Source organism: Pantherophis guttatus, chromosome 6 (genome assembly GCF_059756535.1).
Source record: "Pantherophis guttatus breed Tessera chromosome 6, ASM5975653v1, whole genome shotgun sequence".
NCBI lineage: Eukaryota > Metazoa > Chordata > Lepidosauria > Squamata > Colubridae > Pantherophis > Pantherophis guttatus.
Window position 1 is genome coordinate 37540164 of NC_142068.1, and position 25043 is coordinate 37565206.

General features: G+C 33.3%; 1 protein-coding gene across 2 annotated transcripts in view; it reads left to right on the forward strand.

Moving 5' to 3' along the window:
* The window catches only part of LOC117678425 (glypican-5-like), a 311301-nt gene that overhangs the window by 136976 nt on the left and 149282 nt on the right, over window positions 1–25043 (forward strand). Inside the window, exons 5-6 of one of the 2 annotated variants that reach the window (XM_034439494.3) lie at window positions 1579–1638; window positions 2486–2611. In XM_034439494.3, the coding sequence (XP_034295385.2) occupies window positions 1579–1638; window positions 2486–2611 (186 nt within the window). The remainder of the gene's footprint in view (window positions 1–1578; window positions 1639–2485; window positions 2612–25043) is intronic. The other variant, XM_034439495.3, reaches the window with a different exon arrangement.

Sequence of the window (25043 nt, forward strand, 5' to 3'; positions counted from 1 at the left end):
TACCTATTCAGGAGAAGCGAGGAGTGGCTGTTGTTGTCTTTCATCAAAGCAGAAATGTATAACCAATGTTAATACTTTTTTTTAAATATACCTAATAGTTTCAATATTAAGGGCAGTGCATTTTGAAATCACAAGTTAAGGGCAAAGGCACTATAATGCATGGTGCTACATCTTAAATCTGTGACTGTGTAGGAAAATGTTTCATACATTGGCTCAGGATAATTGACCACACCAGTTATTTGACTGATATCTGAGCTCCTCTTTTAGATATCTTGACATTCAATTGTATAGAGGTGCATTTTATTTAAATGCTCAAGTTTTAACTACAGAAAGAAGCAGTTAATACAATATTGGAATTTTGGTTTCAGTATTTTGCTTTTATTTTATTATTTTTTTAAAAAATAGTGAATTATAAAAGTGATATTTTGCACAATATAAGCATCCTCTTATTTTTTTTTTCCATAAGGAGTCCTGTAAACAAGGCAATTTCAAAAATTGACACAGTGTCAGACCCCATTAGTACTTGGATAGTATATGATTCATCTATCAGAGCTATAAACTAGATTGCAGCTAAAAAAAATCCCCTGAAGATATTTGGCGAGCAGTTCTGTAACACAGCCAACCTCCTGCTCAAATTGTTGTGTCCATGTAGATATCAGAAGTTGAGTTTACATGAAGGGCTTCTTTATCTTTGGGACTTCTGGGAACTGAACTGTTCTGGACATTACTAGTTCAAATTTGTAAGGTTTTCATTATTCCGATTGCTCTCTTTATTTCATTTTATTTATAGGGTAGTATATCTTGCCACATTGACTTTGGATGGTAAACAAAGTTTGAAAGTTTAATACAGCAATATACATCATTGTAAAAAACACACAACACATAAAACAAAATGTACTGTCAAGACAGTCTGTCCCAGGATTACCTATAGACTCCAGGGACTAAATTTGAGAATATCTTCATATGAACTATGTTTTCCACCACTGACATAAAATTCTTGGGAATACATTGTGATACTTCATGCTTGTTTAAAACAAGCAAGCACACTTGTATTTATTTGTGCATCTGTATAACTGCACCCATTTCATAATACCCAGTTTTATATTTCCTTATAAACCAGCTAATTTTTGGTGTCCCTGAAAGTCATTGCTTTCCCATCAACAGTACTTGTTTTCATCCATAATTCATGTTTTATGTAGTTCTCAGATATAACAATAATGTTTTTGACATGACATGTCAGAAATAAAAAGATTTATTTTCATTATTGTATGCTTTATTTTATAGTCATATCTATTTTTGTTTTTTAAGAAATAAATGTATTTCCATACAATTTAGAAAACAATCCAAATCCTCAACAGAGGGGGCACGGTGTAAAAAGAATTAAACTGGTGGATGGACTATACTATTTTTAAAGTATAGGTTGAAGAATATTTTAATAGGAGTTATTCTTTTCTGATTTAATCCTGTGCATGTTTATCTTTTCTTTCAAATAATTTATTACGTTTTGTTTCTCATTTCTTTCTTTATTTACCTGAATTCCCTCTTTTCCCTTTGGCTATTCTCCTTGGCCTACTCCAGTTCTCTGCCTCTGAAATCTTCAAAGAATGACAAATCCAGAAGTTTGAAAAAAATGTCTCGGTAAGAATGCAAAGAAGTCAACATACCTTTGTCTCTTCATTTTAATGAAAGGTCTTCATACATTCTAAGAAGAGAAAGGTTAATTTAACATTACCATAATATACTTTTACTATTCATTTACCAGGTGTGGGCAAAGTATGGCTCTCCAAAAGTTATTAAACTATGACCCCTAAAATCTAAATTTGAAACTACTGTTAAATACAAATCCAACAGGTGGGTACACATTTCAGAGTTTGATTTGTGCGTTAGAAATTATTTGGGACCAACTTTCCTCTGTGCAATTTTAAAAATATCAACATACCAACATATGGCATACATATAAATAGGAAACAGATTTATTTAGAGGTACTATACATCAAGATGGACATCTGTTTACACTGTCAAATAAAAGATACTGTCGATCAATTCCATCTTTTTTAAAAAATGAAAAATTTAAATGACGTGCTAAGACATTTGAATAGTTGATGACATTTCATGTAAATACTGTCTTAACTTAAGAATTTTTAGCTACAAATTTGGTTTTGCAACCCATTGGATCGTCTTTACTTTGTTCTCTATCATGCTCTGATATCTACATAAAAAGGGAGGCAGAAATAATATATTATTCAACTTCAACATTCCTTTAGCTCATGAATTTGATCAATTGACATCTTAAATATGATTTAATTTTTCTAGTTCAGGTGATGAATTAGAATTTAATGAAGTATGAAACAGCCATTTCTTCATCCACTTTTCAAATAAACTTGAGGAATCTTTGAATCTCAATTATTGCTTTATTAAGAGGAAAGAAGAAATTAATGTATAGTTAATGATTTTTTTAAAAAAATGTTCTGTATTTAATTTCTAGGGAATTTATCAGTTATATGAAACGATCCAGGACGTTTTATGCATCTTTGACAGAAAGGCTTTGTGATGGTGATCTCGTGATGAAAGACAGCTCAACTTGCTGGAATGGCCAAGATGTGGTAGAAAGGTAATTGTGAAAGATTTCCAGAAAAGACTAAGCTTGAAATTCATCTGTTTCCACTGATCTTGATTTTGAATAGTGTGATATTCAAAAAGATATTTTAATTGGATGTATTTCTGTATTGGGAATACCACTTGATGGTGCTTTTCAAGCTTTCAACCAAAAAGAGATATCTTATACTTATGCTGCAGAAATGTGTCCATCTCTGAAATTTGAAAGATCTTGCTTCTTCATATCATAAATGGCTTCCAATTACAATATATTTGAGTAGAAACATTAGTGAAGCTCTGAGTGTATCTCTAAGACAAGGCAACTTGGCTGAGGAAGTTGTGACTCAGTTTTTTCTCAATTTGCATTTAAAGAGACAATACTTAAGTCCTAATTATTCATGAAATATGTAACTTTAGATTTTGTGCATTCCTTGCTAGTTCTTCTGAATAACAAAGTTATAATGAAAATGATTTTTTTTTTACCTGTTGGAGATAAGGCATATTAGCTAGAGCTTCAAAATAAGTTCACTGAAAACAAACACAGTGTTATTTTAGCTAGTTGATAAGGAAAAAAATGAAATAATTTGTTTTGCAATTTTGGTGAGCGTTTTATTGTTTCCTGGTTGAAGAGTGAAATGGAGTATAAGGGCTAAAAGATGAACAGAGGAGATAAGGTGTGGCAACCTATATTAATCATTTCCTTCCAATAATAATCATATTAAACATTGTGATATTTCATTTGATGAGATGTTCCACTGCAATAATTTTTGGATACCCTTGAATATTCATAATTTCTTTTATCACATTTTTTAAAATGAAAAATGATATTATGATCATATTTATTTAAATGTTTTAAAGTGCCCAGTAAGCATGTTCTCTTGATAGTTTACAATAAAACACACAAAAAATTGGGCTCTAAAGGTCAAATACAGCATTTTGAATTGGATCCAGAAATGGATTAAAGCCAGTGTATGTGACAAATGGGTTTATATGGACCAGGATCAATGAACAGTTTAGTTAGTTCTAGTTTGAAATGATAATTTTGTAATGCTACGTGGAGATGACGTTAGTAGACAGGAAGAAGAGATATGTTTAGACAAATTGTCAGCCAAGTGACAGATAAGTTCACAGAAGGAATGGGCATATGACAAATGTCTAGGAAATGGCCCTCCCTAGTTTCTTGCACTGGAAAGGCAAGATTCAAGATTCTGTTAATGTAATCTTACAATAAAATTACAGATAGTACTTATGGATATGCTTTTTGTCTGGAAGGCTTGTCTTAAAAGGCTGATAGCACTTAGACTTATATACCGCTTCACAGTGCTTTACCACACTCCCTAAGCAGTTTACAGAGTCAGCATATTGCCCCAACAACCTGGGTCCTCATTTTACTGATCTTGGATGGATGGAAAGCTGAATAAACCTTGAACTGGTCAGGATCAAACTACTGGCAATCAGCAGAATTAGCCTGCAATACTGGATTGTAACCATTGCACCACCACATCTCTATGACACAACACAATCTCTTGACAGGTTAATAGTTTTTAATTCACTAACATTTAAAAAATAAAATATGTTGTAATAAATAGGAATGGTTCTATCTTGGAACTGTTTAAACAGATGATATGATTTGAATAATTGAAATCATTCAAATGATTTCAAATTTGAATGATTTTGGAAGCATCCAGCATCTACAAAGTTGCACTTCTGGCTAGCTAAGATAATCAAGATGCAATATTACAATGCAAATCTTGCTGTATCGCCATAAAATTACAAAATAGTTATTTTCAATGAGTTGCAAATAAAAAGTGAAGAAATAAATGAAAAATCTATCAATATCTCTTTGCCTCTTTGGTGGGAAATAAGAATCTTAGTAGATAGCACTTGGCAAAGAATGTACTATGAATACAATTACAGAGTAGAAATAATTCTGTTTGTCAGCAACAGTACATTTCAGAAAAACAAACACAATCCTATGCTCTAAATGTTAGCTATGAAAGTTTGATCCCAACAAAAATTTCCATTTCCTGTTTAAACGATCACAATATTTGTATGGCTTTTCTTTTATTATTTTCTTTGAAATCAACTGAAAAATCTTCTGTTTCCCTAAAATGACCTTAAAGATTACTTATGCTATTACTGTGACTTTGTTTGACTACAATGAATGTGGGCTTAACATATACATTTTTAAAGAGCAAAGTGGAATTTTATCCACATCAAGTATAATTCTTAACCATGATTAAGATCAGTAGTGGGAAATGGGGATATTCAGGCACTGAGAGGGAGAATATTTTGGAAAGGAAACTGGATTGTTTATAGTTTGAGGAAGTCTTGGAGAAAGTTATGAATTCTTTTCCTCTTTAGCAGCTCCCTTTCTTCATTTCTAAAGTCTGGTAGGCTTTAAGCTTTCTCAGTGGTGGAAACAGCTGCCACAGTCATACTCCTCATGCTCTTTGCAGCACAACAAATTCAGTCTAGTGAAGATTTTATTTTGCCAAAATCATCATAATCTTTTTTTTTATAATTTGCAAATTGAAACAAATATGTACCATTAATGAGTTAGGGCAAAGGGACACAGATGAATGATGCATTATGAAATTCATGCTGAACTGGTATTGAACTTGGTATAATACATATAACATATACGGTACATATAACAAACACAGTTTAACTTCTCCATTTTAATAAAGATCCTTTCTGTCCCTGGTGGCATCAGAGTATGAAAATCTTACCTGTAACAATCCTTACATGCGTCTTTCTGTGTGCCATTTTGCTGTGTGCTTGCTTTCTAGATCAATTTTTGAACCTGCTTGCTGTAGATTTAGTTATGTACATTTAACTTACCAAAGTAACTTAATCAGACAAAGGATTGTTTTAAATAGAGGGTCTTTGTTACTTGACATTGAGGTGGCATATATTTCACCGAGGCAATCTGATTATGGGCTTAACAGTTCAGTAGCTAGCCAAAAGATTACATTGAAACTCAAATTGATGTATCTTAGAATTCCATCTTAAAGAGCAAACAGTAGTTATACAGCTGTTGCAATATGATCAAACAAGCAAGGACATTTTTCATATGAAGCCTGCCATATTTTAAGCATATGTTTTTGAGCTATTGGGTATTCAGGCTATATGAATTTTTGGCGTTTACTTATGTGAAGCTGCAAATGAAACACCTTTTCAAAATGCTTCTGGGAAACACAACTGTGACTCTTTGCTAATAGATGAAGTACCAGTGATGGCTGCTGTGCTTCACCCAGCGTGCCATATGTGTGATACATATACAGGAATAACTTTCATCAAAGCACAGAAGGGAGTGTAATACTGAAGGCCTATTTGTTTACTCTTCTGTTACTGAGAATTGCAAATAGTCTGAATTTAGATTCCATTAATTTCTTATGGTAAAATAGATGCCATTGACTCCCATGCTGTCCATGTCCAAAAATTGCAGTAGTAATAATTTTGTTTTGCAAAATGATAGTGACAGGAAGTTCTAGTTTTAAAAAATGCCAGATGTTATATTCATGATTGCATCCTGATTTTTTACTGAATTTAGTGGAACTAAATTTTACCATTGCCTTAGGGGAACTAAGAACAATTAAGGCTACCATCCAATACCTTGTTAACCCAATTGAGTTATTGCAACTTGCTTCTGAATAATCAGAAACAGTAAATCAGTCTGGATTTAATTTTTTAATAAACCCCTAATTTAAAAAATGCAAAAGGCATTGCATGAAGTGGGCTATGAATATGCTGAATATAAGATTATCTTACATGATAAAAAAGTATGGAGAGATAAAGGTATTAGTATAATTTTTTCCTTTCTTCTGCTCAGTCATGTCTGATTCTTAAAGACTGTCTGAACAAGCCCCTGCAGATTTCTTGGCAAGCTTTTTGAAAGTGATTTGCCATTGCTTGCTTTCTAGGGCTGATGAAAACATCTGATTCAAGGTGACCTAGCTGGCTTTGTGCCTGAGTTGGAACTACAACACTCTCCTGGTTTATAGCCTGATTCCTTAATCATTATACTAATCTAATTTTCTAGTATAAACTAGGTTTAATTATTTTTCACTGCCATTTTTAAAGCTTTGTCCTTAATTTTTTTCCCTACCATTCTTTATTCCCTTTCTATGTTTTATATAATGTAGATACATTCTCTCCATAAAAGAGAATGTTGTAATGGTGTATGTTTTAAACATGTTCCTTTAACCAAGATAAATAGGGGATAGGAGAAAACCTTGTTTTAAAATTGCTTTAACTATGAACTTCATAGTGGATCTAGAACCTTTTAAAAATTAACAAATAGTTTTGGATCTAAAGGCAGGATGGTTCAGAGATTGTATGTCATATTTTTAAAGTTATGTTTTAAAAATATAGGAGCCATGGAAAATAAATAGAATCTATCCACAGAAGTCCAATTTAGTCATTCCATAGGTAGAAATGGATGGAATTTTTTCTCATCTCTTAAAAACTGAGGATTTTTGTGTCTACCCCAGATAGGTTTCTGATCTGATCTTCCATCCCTATTTTGAAAGCTAAGGAAAAGAGTATAAACTCTCCTTTTGCAGGTAACTGATATACTATGTTCCTGCAGGAAAATTATATCTTTGAGCCTTCTGTTGAGTGACTCAATTTCTGAATAAAGAGTCTTTATGTAGAACTGAACTTTCCAGCCATGCATGGATTTGTTGTTGTTGTTGTTGTTTTGTTTATTTATATAAGACAAACATTTTACTGCACATTTTATACATAAACTACTGGACCACTTATGTTTTATATATCTATGACCATGTTTGTTTAAACTAAGATGAATATGGATGATTCTGATGAGTTTGTAACAGCCCACTTAATGACAATTGATGATTGTACAATATAGTATGAAATATACATATAGTTGTGTGGGGTCCTTGGTGATTCTTAAAATAAGATTGTTAGAGTAAGAAAAAGTCTACTGGAATATTTATAACCTGCCATACTGAAACACAATGGAGAATGCCAAAGAAAGTATAGCTAAGGCATCAAGGGGTCATTGGTATATGTGTCTTGCCATATTATCTTCAGGATGTTTATATTCATGAAGAAACTCTTCTTCATACATCAAACAAACCATATCTATACTTCACTCACAGAATTCTCTGGGTGTCACTCAGCTGTATGAAAAGAGAAGGCCCAATTTCAGTATGGCTGATCAATCACATTTTGACATTATAGAAATACTATATATTACTATTTAAAAAGTTCACCTTTAGGCTATTCCAGAGTCTAATATAACTTAAAAATACCATTGCTTTAGAACCTACAGTACTATGAATCCAAAGATTGGAGTGTGATGCAAGACTTGAAATCCCTAGGTGCCTCTATCAGTTGTGCATCTACCACTTATTATTAAGCAACAGTTAAAACAGAAGATAATTCTATTCAGTTACTAGTGATTTCTAGAGCTTGGGTGGCTGTGAAATGTTATTAACTTTTCCTTTTCTAAGTAGAAACAGAATTAACACTTATGCAAGATGTGTTTATGCTTCAGAGAACTTCAGTGGAAACAGCTACAAACTCTTAGATTTAATTTTCTTCAGTTTCAAGCAAGTATGTGCTACAGCATTCCCACTTCTCTCTCCATTGCCTTTAAACCAAGCATCCTCTTAATTTCCAAGTGGGCTGAATTAGCTAGTTTCATATGGTGGCCACACATTGAGATTTGGCAAAACACCCAAAGCTTCCTTATCACCCACAGAGGCAGCTGATTATAAACAGACTTTCCAAATGTACAAAGAGATGTCTATCTAATAAAGACCATTTCTCCATCATTTCCACTTTGGCTGTAACAAATTATTTCCTGGACCTGTATACCTACAATTTATTCTCAATAACATGTTTAGTTAGAATTTATATTTTTTAGAAATTAAAGACATTCCTTTTAAACAATTCCTACAGAATCTAACTCCTGAGTTGTTAAATATTTGGCTATTCCTCTCTTCCCACCACAAAAATGTCAAGCAGAGAATGAAAGATTTAAAAAGAATTTTGCTTACAATCATATTAGAAGGTAGCTTTTCCATTGGAAAGATACCATGATTCTTCTAAAAGGCTGAGTTGAAAATGCTTGGATACTTTAGGTCTCTTCCCTCCGTATGTATGATAGCTTTTCCATTTGGGCCAAACAAAGTAAAATATTTTCTGGCTGCCTGCTGCAGGGTAAGACTAAGGTCTCTGACATGTGGTTTAACACACTGCTAAGGCATAGTTCAGGGTTGTCAAACTCTTGGCCCGCAGGCCAAATGTGTTACATGCTGGCCATGCCCACATCCGGTTTAGCGAAGGGGGAAAAAAGTCCCAATATGTCATGTTAAGGTGCCGTGACATAGTGAGATTGACAACCCTGGCATAGTTGCAACCACTTTTGCTTTATAATTGTACAGAGAGCCAACCTTAATGAAATTGACATTACCAGATTTAGCTTTAAATAATTATAATGCATTCTATTATTCAGCAGTGATAACCTATCAAGAAGAAATAACTTTCTTAACCTTCAGTTGCAAAATGAACCTAAGGGCAGGAGACAGTAGATGAAAAACAAGCTCTAGGAAAGATTAATCAATTGGAAAAAAAGAGAAGAATCATCACTTGGAAGTATGAACAGTAGAAACACATTCTGATAAATTAACAGCAGGAAACATATCATCAAATGCTTTTGGTAGCAGGCTATACTGTATTTATAATTTTGCTCCATCATCTCAAAGGACAGGTTCCATATAACATGTGGCACTAATTGGGATCAATGTTGTACTTTTGCTTAAATTGTCACATCCCTGAGAGGGCCATTCTTTTCTAAGAAGAAAATTAAAATTTGGACTTTATTATTACGGCACTACTAAAACCACCCAAAATTAAACAGGTTAAATTTATGTTGACTTTTAGATTTAATCATATGCTTTAATATTTGTGTGCTCAGCTTGAATTTTGATGTTATAGTCATTATATTAAAACTACTTCTCTAAGAATATAAAAATTAGTGTATTGAGTTCAAAAATCTACGTAACATTTTCAGTGTTGCTATTGCACACAGATAGTATCTATATACAGTGAGTTGTACAAGGAAGTCTATGACCTTAGCTCCTATTTTTCCTTAATTATTTGGAACAAAATTAGATTACTAGAGGTCACTGCCAAAAAACTTTGTATTTTACATTTTGCTTTAGTTTTTCAAATTAGGACTTAGCTATCTGAAAAAGTACACATTATAGTTAAAAAGTACACATGCAAATGTGTACACATTAAAAAGTACACATGCAAATAAAGTAAATATAAAATTAATTTAGTCTGCAGTCCAGAGATTCATAGAACAGTGACACAAAGATGAATTTTTCAGAATTCTACCTCTGAGACTGAAGGGAACGAGTGAACTTCGTTCTTGTCAGGGAAGTTTCATATTGGATGCAATCCTCCCACCTCCTCCATTGGGAAGCCCAGCGCCAGGAGGTGGAGAAAGAAACATAGTGGAGGATACAGAGATTCAGAGCTGCATGGTTTCAATGAATTCCAAACCAGCATGCATGTTCTTCTGTATTCCAGGATAGGCAACATTAAATATTTCAATCTCAGTTGTTTCTTATCAGCCTAACATTGTATGGTGTTCAGTTACTTAGAACATTTGATATTGAAGTAGTGTTTTTCAACCTTGCCAACTTTAAAATGTGTGGACTTCATCATCCAGAATTCCCTAGCTGAGGTTGTGAAGCACTACATTAGAGTATTTGGAAGAAGCATAGGATTGCTTTAGCAAAGAACAGGATTATTTTGAAAAACTTGACATATTTCAGGGGTGCTAATCTGCACAAAGTATTTCAGAAAAATGTATGCATTTTTTTGGGAAAGTATTTATCAGATTTTTGGCTAGATATCCAAAACCACAATAAACATGTCTTATTTAGAAACATCAAATTATGCCAGTGTTAATTAAAACATGTTGTTAAACTTGAGCAACATATTTTTTATCACCATTAAGGAATTTATCAAGCTATTGGCAATCATCAGGCAAAGTCTGGGAACTATCGATCTTAAAAAAAATTAACTGTTGGGATTCAAATTGTCAAAAAAATCCCTTCAAAAGTGTATTTAATGCTAAATTGCTAACCATTTTATTATTATGCTATTAGTCACAACATAGTAATTGACTTTTTAAAAAATGAATGATTAAAATAGGGCAAATTTATCCCTCTTCACATCCATAAAACTAATAATCTAATTATTCATTTATAAGTACTTGTAAAAATGTTATGTCTAGGAAAATGGTTTATAAAATATGAAGAAGAAGGTTAAGTCTTTACCTGGTAAAGACTTATTCATTACTACAACTGCTTTATTCTGTATTAGAATTTACTATTATCTGAATAATGTCACAAGAATTGAAATGCAGAATGTGATTACCCCAACCCCCTCATAAAAATAGGTTGTCCTAATTTAAATATCCTAGAATAGGAGTAAACAGTCTATAATCCAAGGACCAGGGGTGAAATCCAGCAAGTTCTAACAGGTTCTGGAGAACCGGTAGCGGAAATTTTGAGTAGTTCGGAGAATACCACCCCTGGCTGGCCCCAGAGTGGGGTGAGAATGGAGATTTTGCAATATCCTTCCCCTGCCATGCCCACCAAGCCTCACCACATCCACCAAGCCACGTCCACAGAACGTAGTAAAAAAAATTGGAAAATGGGCCAAGGGCCCATTTTCATAGTTATGAGGTGTCCTAAAATCTTGACTGCTAAAAGCTGGAAGCATAGATTCCCACATTCTGAGTTCAGAAACAGATGAAATACTACTAGAATATTAAAAATTAGACATATCGAAGCATAATAAAAAGGATCTACCTATTTTGTTGCCCTTATTCTCCTGTCCTTTTGTCCTAGAATTTCTAATGATAATTTATTCTGCTAACTGGAAATTTCTACATTTGTGCTCTAAGTTTGGCTACTGTATGTATGTTTAGGGGGATTTAGGGATGTAATTTAACTATCGTTCAATAAATGGATATGTTTGTTTAGTCTTCAGTTGCTGTTAATATTTCTGAAAAATAAGAGAGGATGGACATTGTAATATTTTGCAGGGCAAATCTACTTTAATTCATTCCACTCTGTTATTTTAAAGGAGTATTTTCTGACAACAGAAAATAAATAAAGGTTTTTTTGAAATAAAAGCCCTTTACTTTTCTCCCTTATGATACAGATTTAGATCTGGAGGAAACTGCTGACTCTAGATCAGATTAAAATAATAGTCAATTATTTTAGGTTAACTTCACTATAATGAAATTCATGATATAGAAATCCTTATGCATTTTCAATGGTGATAAAACACAGAAGTTCAAGAGTTGGTTGCACTAATTCGTTTTCTTTTAAACTGTTTAAATTGACAGTTGCCATGGCTTCATTGTAGTTGATGCTATTCACTTTGTGGGGATAAATCCCTATTTGTCCTGAGATTTGCTTCCCCCCACCACTACCTGCTTTGAAAGAAGTATTGTATAAATTCAAATGCAAATGTAAACTGACAAAGGAATTTGAATTTCAAAGGAATTTCAGTGCTAGCATTTAAAAACAAATTCAGCAGGAAGAAAAATGTCATTAAATAGGAACAGAATAGTCTGAAGGTCAGGGTCAAATTCCTGAGATATGTATAGAATGTGGGTTCTCCAATTACAACTCAGAGGTACTTATTTTACTTACATTTAAAAGGTCTGAACAAAGAACAAAAACCAACGTTGTAATAAAATAGGCTTCTAACTGAATGTTTTTCATAATCCTAATGAAATGATTATCATTCACTGGTTCCACTACTTAAGTTATAAAAAGTTTTCTGATATAGAATAGAATAGAATAGAATTCTTTATTGGCCAAGTGTGATTGGACACACAAGAAATTTGTCTTTGGTGCATATGTTCTCAGTGTACATAAAAAGACAAGATGCATTCGTCAAGAACCATAAGGTACAACACTTGATGATAGTCATGGAGTACAAATAAGCAATCAAATCATATTAGGAAACAATATCAATATAAATTGTAAGGATACAAGCAACAAAATTATGGTCATGCAGTCATAAGTGGGAAGAGATGGGTGATAGGAATGGTGAGAAGACTAATAGTAATAGTAATGCAGTCTTAGTGAATAGTTTGAAAGTGTTGAGGGAATTATTTGTTTAGCAGAGTGATGGCCTTTGGGGAAAAAACTGTTTTCGTGTCTAGTTGTCTTGGTGTGCAGTGCTTTATGTTGTTTTGAACGTAGGAGTTGAAACAATTTATGCCCAGGATGTGAGGGGTCTGTAAATATTTACAACCCTTTTTTTTGATTCATGCAGTATACAGGTCCTCAATGGAAGGCAGGTTGATAGTAATTGTTTTTTCTGCAGTTCTAATTATTCACTAATCATTCTGTGTCTGTCTTGTTGTCTTGTCTGTCTTGTTGTCTGTCTTGCTGTCTTGTTGGGTTGCAGAACCAAAACAGACAGTTTTTAAAGGTGCAGATGACAGACTCAATAATTTCTCTGTAGAACTCAGAATATTCAGAATATATATATATATATATATATATATATATATATATATATATATATATATATATATATATGTATGTATATATGTATATATATATATAATTTAATTAATTATATTATATCGTATAAATCTTTCGCCTTTTACTAATTATAATATAATTATAATTTATATAATTTAATATAATTTATAATATATATAATTTATAATATATATAATTATATGATTTACAACAATTGTACTCCAAATTTATGTTGTTGAGACGTTTGTTAAGTGAGTTTTGCCCCATTTTACAATCTTTCTAGCCACAATTGTTAAGTGAATCATTGCAGTTTTTTAAGAGAAATATTTAATATAAGTAGGCCTTGTTTAGTTCAGTTTGAGGAATCAGAATCAATTGATGTGCACCCTAGGTTGCTATTAGATCAGATATTCAAATCATGTTTGTATAAGATTATTTATTTTATTGAATTTTATTGAATGTTAGAATATTCTTTAAAAATATTTTGCCTAATAGAATTGCACAAAATCTAAAAAGAAGTCTTAATTTGGTTGATATTCTGCCCCAGTGGTGAATTATAAACCATCCACTTGTGTGTACGGTGTGACATTGGAAAAAATATGTAGCTCTCTTGGGATAAATTAGATGTTGCAATATCATGGAAAGCTTATAGAGCAAGCTCTATTCTTTGGTACGATTATAAGGATTCCTGAATAATTTATAACAGATGACTCCATAAATGTACATGGGGTTCTATTGACAAATAAGTCCCCAAGTGATTTAAATCATTTTATACGAACATGTCTGTTCTCATCCTAAGGGGTTTGTGGTTTCCTCCTGATTCCTACCCATTCCCATAGAATGGACCTGTTAAGCCTCATGTTAAATTCTTAAAAGAACTCTATTAAGTTGATAGAGCAAAGTATTTCAGTTGTGGGGTAATGGAAATATCAAATAACAGCAAGTGCCAAATCATTGAATTATTTCAAGTCCATAAACTCTTGTGGAGGAGCTTAAACAAGAGAAGATGTAATGTGCCAGGTCACCAAATCATTGAGTCATTGAGTCATTGCTATAGAATAGGTGGGAGGAAAAGGCATGTTAATAATATTTTGTTCATTTCCATATTCATATTATAAATATAATCATATCATATATATAACTGACTGAGTTAGTCATGAGAATGAGAATAAGGCAGCATATACTCTTTGTAAATAATTGCTCACATTTTTTCCCACTCACAGCACTCTAAGGGTATTGATATTGATACTGAAGTTTATTATCCCTAGTTATTTCCTTTCCTACTGAGAAGGATTTGTTCCTTTTTATTAGGTTTTTTTTTTTGTTCAAGTATGTGATTCAGAATCCTTTTCTAAAATGCCAGTGATGGTGAGAGAGATGTTTTGCTTATGGATCTCTGCAGATCTAGGAACTGTCAGAAATTCATGAAAGAAACCTCTTTGCCCACTTTTACCTATGCTATTTAATTTGCTCCTTGAAACTTTGCCCATCATGGTGAGACAGTCTTTAGATTTTAAGGCAATGAGAAGACATTATTTTTGTATGGTGATGATATTCTAAAATTCTGGACCAGTACTCTACCTCTTTTCTTAATTGTATGGTATTTTAGAAAATATAATAAGATCACAACAATAGCAATAGCATTTAGACTTATATACCGCTTCACAGTGCTTTACAGACCTCCCTACAGAGTCAGCATATTGCCCCCAACAATTTGGGCCCTCATTGGGTCCCCACCTCAGAAGGATGGAAGGTTGAGTCAACCTTGAGCTTGGTGACATTTGAACTGCCAAATTGCAGGCAGCCGGCAGGCAGCAGAAGAGGCAGCAATACTGCACTCTAACCACTGCGTCACCATGGCTCATTATAGCACAATAAGATAAATTGCCATAAATAATAATGTTTACTTCCCTTGGGCTCTAACAGATTAATACAGCTATATAAAGAGTTGGGTTTTGTGATATTTACTGATTATTTAAACATCGGGACTTTATATACGCAGAAATGTACTTAGATATATTGACATTTTAAAAAAAGGTTAATAGATTAGTTAAATTCCTTTAAGTTTGTGGGATAAAATTAATGTTATTAAAATAAATATTGTTCTGTCATTTGATTTATGGTCTTTATTGGTGCTCCTGCATTAAAAGCAAATAATAATTCTGTCAGATTGATACATTATTTAGGAAATGTATTTGGGATTGTGAACCCACTCCATTCACAGAGAATTGGCATATAGAGATTATATTCCTCTTTTAAATTGGTGAAGAATTCTATATAGTTTTCAAAATTGCTGAATCTATTAACAATAATTATTATGAGATTAATTACGCAGAAAGAATTTGAATAGGCTAAATGGATTATTTGGACACAAAGAAAAATTATGTTAAAATGCTTTCAAATAGAAACAGCTAATTCTGAACAACTTGCAAAATCCCAGATTCTTCATTTATCAAACCAACTGATATTTTTTAAAAGTATATTTTGAAATGTTTCAGAAGTTTTAATGAACTTATCCTTGATTGTATTAAAGAATACACAATCATTTTGTTGCTAAAATGAAATTTTGCGTAGATGATATTCCATGTTTCAATTCAATTAGTTTTCCAGAATACTGGAAAGAAAAATTATATACACAACATTTTTAGTTAATCCTTCAATCAACTTTACTAAGAAACATATATCAAAATGAGAAAGTAAAAAATAGGCAATGAAGTTGATTAAAAATAATTTATTAGTAGAATTTGAACTGAAATAGATCAGGTTTCATAGCAGGCAAGTATTTGCACACTAATTCCCTCATAAAATAGTGTAAACTGAACATAAATCTATTTATCTATTCCACTCAACAGGTGCATGTTGCATATGAAGTATGCATACTATTATTTCCATAAAGTGTGAACTCTCTGATTTTTATGCTGTCCTTTTGAATTCTTGGGAATGAGATAAAAGGCAGCTAATATCCATGTATTTACAGTCTTGTGAGCATTTGGCTACATTTTGTGCCTGCATTGTAGCCAATAAGATATCTAGTTTAATGTCTGGTAACTGAAAATCACAATGAAAATATAGTAGGATTAATGTAAACATTTGAATACTAGGATATGTCATTTTTATCATATATCATATGACAAAGCATATGTCATTTTTAGTTTTAGAATACTTGGATTTCAAAGGACAAGCTAGTCATTTATGAAAATCCTCAATGTATCAGTTTGGTTGACTATTCTGAACAGAAAATTATATGCTATTATACAATTCTTTGCCATATCTGAAAGGATTTTGTAAGAAAAAAGGTAAGAAAAAAGACCATTGTTCTATTATTGCTGGATTATGGAATCCAGTTTTAAAAGGATATAGCTCTAAGAAATCCTATCTGGGGTGTCACTCAAGAATTTTTTGGAGGGTAATCTTGTTGGTCTCATCCCTCTCTGCAAATGTTAATGACAAGGGTAAAGATTGAACAAAACCATTATATATATGCAGCTATACATCCAGCATTAGAACAAAACAGATTTTGATCCGTTTCTTTTCTCTCAATTTTTAATAGATTATTTACAAACATTTATCTATCATTTTTATTTAATCATGACATTAGTGACAACTATGATTTAGAATGGAATTGTGTGTTAAATAAATACAAATTCCATGAAATAATTCAAAACTTTTGGCAGAAAATGTATAAAGTTCCACATTTTTGGTTTATAACTACTATAATTGTCTCTTTGTTACCATCAATCTTAGCCCATGTCCTATTGCCTAATTACTACTAGTCCATAACATCTATTTTGTATTAACTATGGCAATAGTAATTACCTTTTAGACAATTATTGAAAAGTGATGGTAGAAACCATGCCAATGAAGGCTACTCTCATTTCACTGTTAATGAAAAGATGGCAATGAGTCAATTTTTATTTATACTTCCTGTCTTTCAAGATATATTCTTTCTTTTTTCATCATTGCACAAAAGGAATAAGTAGTTACCCCCAGTGAACTGCATTATTAATTGTTATCTTTGTATCAAATGACAAATTGGTTTTCCCTGCCCATTTATTTAGACAAAAAGTAATATAGCAATAGCAATAATGCTTAGACGTATATACCACTGTGCTTTACAGCCCTCTCTAAGTGGTTTATAGAATCAGCATATTTCCCACAACAGTCTGGATCCTCATTTTACCGACCTCAAAAGGATGGAAGGCTGAATCAACTTTGAGCCAGTGAGATTTGAACTGCCAAATTGCAGGCAGCCGGCAGTCAGCAGAAGTAGCCTGCAGTACTGCATTCTAACCACTTCACCACCATGTGCAAAGTCTTTGGCCGGACTTTTTGTTTTTGGCAAGAAAAAAAAAGGTATATTCTCTTCACTTACATTCCTTTCTCTTCATCAGTAAGTAAACTATCAATAAAGCAAAAGGATGCATCAATTCATAGAGAAATATTGCAGTAAAAAATAAAGATCAACTCTTTTTCATTTATTAAATATAGATATAGGGATCAATTGCAACTTAATTCCACACTGAATGAAAAATTCTGACAATTTTTTGTCAATAAAAGGAATAGGAGGAATTTTTTTTGTCCATTAAAATCCTGGGCTCAACCTTGTCCATTACAAGGTTGAGCCCAGGATTTTAATGACAAATGTGTTTCAACAATGTTGTTTTTCTCCTCCTCAATTCTATCTATTTTGACAATTACAGTCTACACATAACATGAAATAAATAGTATTAAGGAAAGTACATAAAATGAAAAAACAATTGTTAAACCACTTTTTTTTGTGTACAAAAAAAAGTCCCTTTACATGTAACAAAACAGCACATTTTCCACAAATTAAGTTAGATTTAGAATTTTATGAATTGAAGACCATACTCACCTATGTCTTCAGTATACAGGCTACAGCACCAGGAGGAGAAAGAGTCACCAAAAACTACTTAGGGAAGCTTAGGAGGCAATGGTATCCATGTGTTTGTGTGGAAGCACAATCCCAAATCAGACTGCTTTATACCAAAATCCAAATTAGTTTTGATTAATTAGTTATGTTTTTCTGAAAGCAAGGTCAGTTACATTATGAACACATTATCTGCAGCTTTACCAAAACATTATCTGTAGGGGTTTTTTTCCCCCTAGATTACCTGATGCTATAAATGCTATTGTGAAAAGAACAAGATACTGTAAAGTAAATGATAGTTCTTAGAAAGCAGAGAATTTACTCTAATGGGTAATGCAACATAATGTAAAAGCTGTTATGAATACCTATAACACAGATAGACTTTTCACAGTCCATTATTCTTATAAATAGGTGTGTTTGTGTGCGTAAATCTAGTAAAACTATTGTCACCCATCAAAATATCTACAAATTTGTAGTTGGACCAAGTATTTATATATTGCACAGAAGATTTTTTTAAAATACTGCATGATGTTTATACAAACCAGTTCATGGACCTTCCATTCACTGTACTTAAATGGCTCATAAATATAGTTTTTTGAATTGACAGTTAATGGTAGTGTCCACTTCTAGCTAAAGATTATATAAATGCAATCTCAGGCTGGTTAGTGTTGGCAAAACATATAACTCTGAAAACAAATGAATAGGTAGCAGCAAAAGTTTAAGAGAAAGGCCTGAAGAACAATCGATGAGGCAGACACCATCCAGGAGAGCTAGAGAAATAGACATCTCTAATAGTCTTTTTAAAAGTTTCTGATCAGATTATTAATATAAATATAATAATGGTTGTCTAATGTGTATTTTATTTTTTTTTTATTTTTTTTTATTAAATTTCTATACCGCCCTTCTCCCGAAGGACTCAGGGCAGTGAACAGCCAGAAGATAAAACACAGAGATACAAAATTTAAAATAGATTAAAATGAATTAAATAATTTGGCTGAATTTTAAAATACCCCATAATTAAACAAATTAAAATTTTGATGAAATAAAAACGTTTTAAGCACGCGACGGAAGGTGCGCAGATCCGGGATCCTCCGTATCTCCGGGGCGAGCTCGTTCCAGATCGTAGGTGCCCCCACAGAGAAGGCTCTCCCCCTAGGGGCCACCAGTTGACATTGTTTGGCCAACGGTACCCGGAGGAGCCCGTCTCTATGGGAGCATACTGGCCGGTGGGAGGCTATTGGTGGTAGCAGGCGGTCCCGTAGATAACCAGGTCCTAAGCTATGGAGCGCTTTAAAGGTGGTAACCAAAACCTTGAAGCGCACTCGGAAGACCACCGGGAGCCAGTGCAGCTCGCGCAGGAGAGGTGTATGTATATTAACCCACAGAGTATGACAGTAGTATTATTTATCCTTTTATTGCCTCTTATTTCCTCATTCTACTGGTTTTCTTTTTTTAATATTTTTTTTCTGTTATTTTGCAAGTACATTGAGTGATTCTGTGCTGGAAACAAATTCCTTGTATGCCTAATCACACTTGGCCAAATAAAATATTCTCTTCTGCCTCAAGACCAAACTTTGTGAAGGCATACGAGGAGGGGATGACTGCTACTTTGATAGTTTCTCATAAGAAGAAAGCTTTCTAATGCTGTGGCAAATCTGCCCATTTTCTCTTGGACAGTCATAGGTCTGATACAACAACGTCTTTTGTCTTTCCCCTTGTTTATTTTAGTTAAACTAAATGCTTGCAGAGATTCCAAATGGAAATTCAGTTTTTATTTTGTTCTCTTATTCTCCATGGTAGGTCTTCGTATTTGTAACATGTGTGTTAACTGCTTTCGTGCAATTAGTATAACATCCAGTGTGATTCTTTGTCACTTATTCTTTCTTTCTTGCCTTATGTAGAATGTTTTTTTTAATGCTATTTATCTTACATCATGAGAGTGATATGGACAGTGGATTATGGCAATTGGTAAAGTAGTAATCATATGAACTTTGATATTAAATATATTTTGGAGGAATACCTGCCCAGTGTTCATGAGTTTTTGGCATTAGACCATGTATAAAAAGAACTGAACTGTGAAATATTTGATTGGATAATGGCACATTTACCAAAGTAATGTTTTATTTCATTTCATTTTTATTGTTTTATTAACACAAAAGTCCTTTCTTTCCCTACAAATTAGCAGTGCTTTACGCTTTAGTCAATGGAAACTATTTGCCATTGCAGTAAATTAAAGGCATTTGAATACCTGCTGAAATCTTGAATATAAATATTCATGTAGATATTAAAACCCAAATATAGGTCTGTGGATAATTATAGAGTAGAATTATATTGAGCTTCTGAGTATTAGGGCCTAACCTTTGTAATAAAATGATGCTTTTGGCAAATCCAATTTTATATAAATATATGCATATTACTAATAAATGTGTCAACTCTTCCCCTATTCCCCAAGGTAATTTCTAAAATTCCAAGAAAGTAAGTGACCTACGACACGGAGAAAGAGTAGAAAATTTCAGGCTGCTAATGAGAGCTTCATGAAAGAGTCTGTAGAAAGAGGAAACTGAAATTTCCAACATAATTATCAGAAATGTAGGTACAGAGACCAGCTAAACAAGCAAAGAAAAGATTGTGTTCCAGTTAACTGCATGCATCTTTGCCCAGTATTAAATGTATGTCCTCTTCTAAGCAAAAGAAACAAATGAAATAGATGAAATAGGAGCCTGGATAGCTCAACAGACTAAAAGCCTGTTATTAACATTCAGCTGTCTGCAATTATTGCATGTTCCAATCTCCCCAGGCTCAAGGTTGACTCAGCCTTCCATCCTTTCTAAGGTAGGTAAATTGAGGACCCAGTTGTGGGGGCAATAAGCTGACTTTGTATAAAATATACAAAAGTATGAAGGCTATTGCTTAACGCATTGTAAGCCGCCCTGAGTCTCCGGAGAAGGGCAGCATATAAATCTAATTTTTAAAAAAAAATGATTTGAGAAAATGCAGAAACATTTACATTGGGAAATAGATCTCCAGTGGTGCTTAAGATGAGGTAATACCGCGTTTCCACGAAAATAAGACCCTGTCTTATAATTTTTTGAACCCCAAAATAAGCACTTGTCCTTATTTTCGGGGAGGTCTTATTATTTTAGGGCACGTGGAGGAAACCAGAGGAAATGGCAGGGGCTGGCTGTGCATGCGTTTAAATATTTTTGGGGAGAACTTATTTTTAGGGGGGACATATTTTAATGCATGCTCTCAAAAGCCCGATTGGGCTTATTATCAAGGGATGTCTTATTTTCGGGGAAACAGGGTAGGAAAGAAAGAACTCTGATTGCTTGGTGAATTGGCAGTAGGAAAATAATGATATTAGCCTATCACAAGGACTGATCTAAAACTATTTATATAAGAAGTATTAATTTCAAGTATTATACTGATTGGGTATAAAGCTGGTTTACACTCAAAATACTCTAGATTATCAGGCCCATATGGCAGATATCAAATGTACACTCACTTTTCATGAAGGGATGACTTAAAGAATCATATTTTCCCAGTCCATTCCAGTCAACAAAAGAAAGAAAGATTTTTGATCCTTTTAATAGAGGCAGAAGCTGTGTAGCACCATTCTTCTGGGAAGAAGAATTAAAGGGAAGCATACACAAGAATCTGGAAAGTTAAAATGAATTATTAGTCTTTTTTTGTTTTTCTTTTAAAAAGTTGTATTTATCTCTATAAGATTGCTTTATCACTCAGAAAGGGAAGAAAGGTCTGAAAAAAAGAAAAGGAGATTTTTTTTATGAAGGTTCCTAGAAAATGTGCAGCCATTTAATTCACTGTATACTGTTGATACTGCATCTTCTATTAAATGGTAGTGTGGTACCCATACTGTAATTGTATTCTTTAACATCACTTGTTAAATGACAAATCTGATAATTTATATACTCATGTATCTAGCCAATGTGGCCATTCTGTATGGCAATGGTTCTCTGGGGTATCCAACAGAGGTATTTTCTCACCATTAGCTACCAGATCCTTTTAATATAATGTATATAGAACTTGGGACCCTCATATTCGAAGCAGATGTTCTGTCATTGATAGCTTCTCAGTGATAGCTTTTCCAACAAAGGTATAAATCATTTTTGCTCAAGTAGTAGTTTCCCTGTGGAACACATTACAATTCAGCTACTCAAATCTTTTGCAATTCTATATCCAGATCTATTTGGCTTTTGCTGCAGAAACAACATGGGTCTCTGATAATCTTTTTGAGATTAGTAGAGCTCAATTCCTGTCACTTGAGTTTTCACAATGGAGAAAGAATTATTTATATGTGGGTAAAGCTTTTCATGAACAAAAAAGCAGTGAGATCACGGTTGATTTATGGAATAATTTAAGACTAAAGAAAGGCATATAATTTCTTTCATTAATTCAACAAATATTAAGAATATTCCATAATAAACTGTTAAATTAACATTTGGATGAAAGATGGAGTAGATTATTAAAAATGATTTTATATAATTATTTTTGTATGTAACACAACAATATTCTTCCCTAAGGGTAAATTGTTGCTGATGATGCCACAAGATACTCACTTCCTTGAAGACATCGCTACCACAGCTTGTACTACAAAACACCATTACATATTTATATTTTTGGATTCAAACTCTTCGTATACATTAATTAAAGACATCTATTTTCAAGGCTGTGTTTAAAACCATTAACTGTCATAATATTTAATAGATAGAAGTTTTGATTTAAAGGCACTTGTATTGAAATACCTCTTTAGATTGAATCACTGTATTGATTCTGGTGTCTTTGATCTGACTCAATTTTTAATGATTTTTGTAAATATACATATGCATATTTGATTAAGTTGAATACAATGAATCCAAAGATTTAAATCAAATGGATATGGAATCAGATCCACCGTTCATATTGAATCTTCAGCGGTTGATAGATTGTAATATTAAGCCTATAATTCTAAATATTCTACTGACATATCTATTGCACGTATATAAGCCTGTCTTTTAAGATGATCTAAATTATTTTGTTGATTCATGTAGCCTGTCATTATGTTCAAGTCACTTAGAATTATAGGAAAGTCATTATTTTATGTGGCCAGCAGAGGAGGATTGTAACTGGTCTATACAAGTGGACTGGCAAGGGAAGCAGGTTTTGTTACAGGGCTTGTAGAGTGATCTGTAACAGCAGCAGAAGGAAAGGGGATAATAAGGACAAAAAAGCTAGAACAGAGGCAAGAAAGCAGGATCATTGGGTTATAGTATATCCCACTTTCCTTCCAGATGCTCAAGCAAACAGATATAACACTTCCTCTGTCTTTTTCTTTTTACAATAACATTATGGTCTGTGTTGGATCCTTATCCTACGGTTCGGTAGATAATATGTACTGTAACTTTAATTACTACAAGATGACTAATTGATTAAGTGGTTAAAACAGAAATAAAAGGAAGGCAGGAAGTTCATTCACTCCTTCTCACTCCTGCTCGTTATATTACTGCTAGAGATACTGTGTCGGTGTTACGGAACTAGAACTGTAAGCAAACTTTGTTTTGTATTGAAAGTGTTATCTTTGTTTATAAGAAGCCAAGTTTGTTTGTTTTACAACAAGTAAAGACTATTTATTTTTCTAACAACGTTCAGAGTCTGAGAGTATCTGTGTTGCAAAGCTGTCTGGTCCGTTGCTCTACTCTGCAGAGGGCAGTTTACCCTCAACAGTCTGTGCTGGACTGAGTGGCAGTGATTGTTCTAGTTTGGTATTCTCCCATTTAGTTAGTCATCTGTCTTTCTCTTTCTCTCTCCACTCTTCCCGTTTTCTTTCCTCTTTTTAGTATATTTTAAAGGCTTGTTACTTTTGGTAACATTGAGATGGTTTTGGTGCAGGAAAGGAGATTCAAGTAACATGTGAACATGGCATATTTCAGGCTCATCCAGCAGCAGTAGTGTCACTATCTAAATGGGGAGGATGGAAATACCTTGCAAGAGAAAGAACCAGATGTGTGTAAATTCAGATTAGTCTTTATCCTTGACTGAAGTAATATAGATGCTTTTGAATATAGCACTAGAAGCTACACAGCTTTTGTTCTTGGGATACTTAAATGGCTTTCATGAGTTTTATATATGTTCTTTTGGGACGAATCTCTGGGACAGGTTATGTCCTCTATTGGATTCCATATGACAGATGTGAGTACTCCATCTGTCAAAGATCTTGGAATACTCATATCTAATGATCTAAGTGCCAAAGCCCACTGTAACAACATTGCCAGAAAGGCATTAAGAGTTGTAAACCTAATCTTACGAAGCTTTTTCTCCGGTAATATCACACTACTAACCAGAGCATACAAAACATTTGCTAGACCAATTCTCGAATACAGCTCATCTGTCTGGAACCCGCACTGCATATTGGACATTAATACAATTGAACGTGTCCAGAAATATTTCACAAGAAGAGTTCTCGACTCCTCTGCCCACAACAAAATACCTTACGCCACCAGACTTGAAATTCTGAGCTTAGAGAATTTAGAACTACGCCGCCTTCGGTATGACCTAAGAGTAGCTCATAAAATTATCTGCTACAATGTCCTACCTGTCAATGACTACTTTAGCTTCAACCAAAACAATACAAGAGCACACAATAGATACAAACTCAAGGTAAACCGCACCAAACTCAATTGCAGAAAATATGACTTCAGCAATAGAGTAGTCAATGCCTGGAATGCATTACCTGACTCTGTGGTTTCATCCAAAACCCCCCAAATTTTAACCTAAGACTGTCTACTGTTGACCTCACCCCATTCCTAAGAGGTCTGTAAGGGGCGTGTATAAGAGCAGCAGCATGCCTACCGTCCCTGTCCTAATGTTTCCTCTATTTGTATCTATTTTATATATCCAATCCATGCTTATATTTATTACCAAATATGTTCTTGACAAATAAAATAAATTGGATTGATGTCCTTGTTAGAATTTCTCATGTATTGAAACCCCAAACTGAC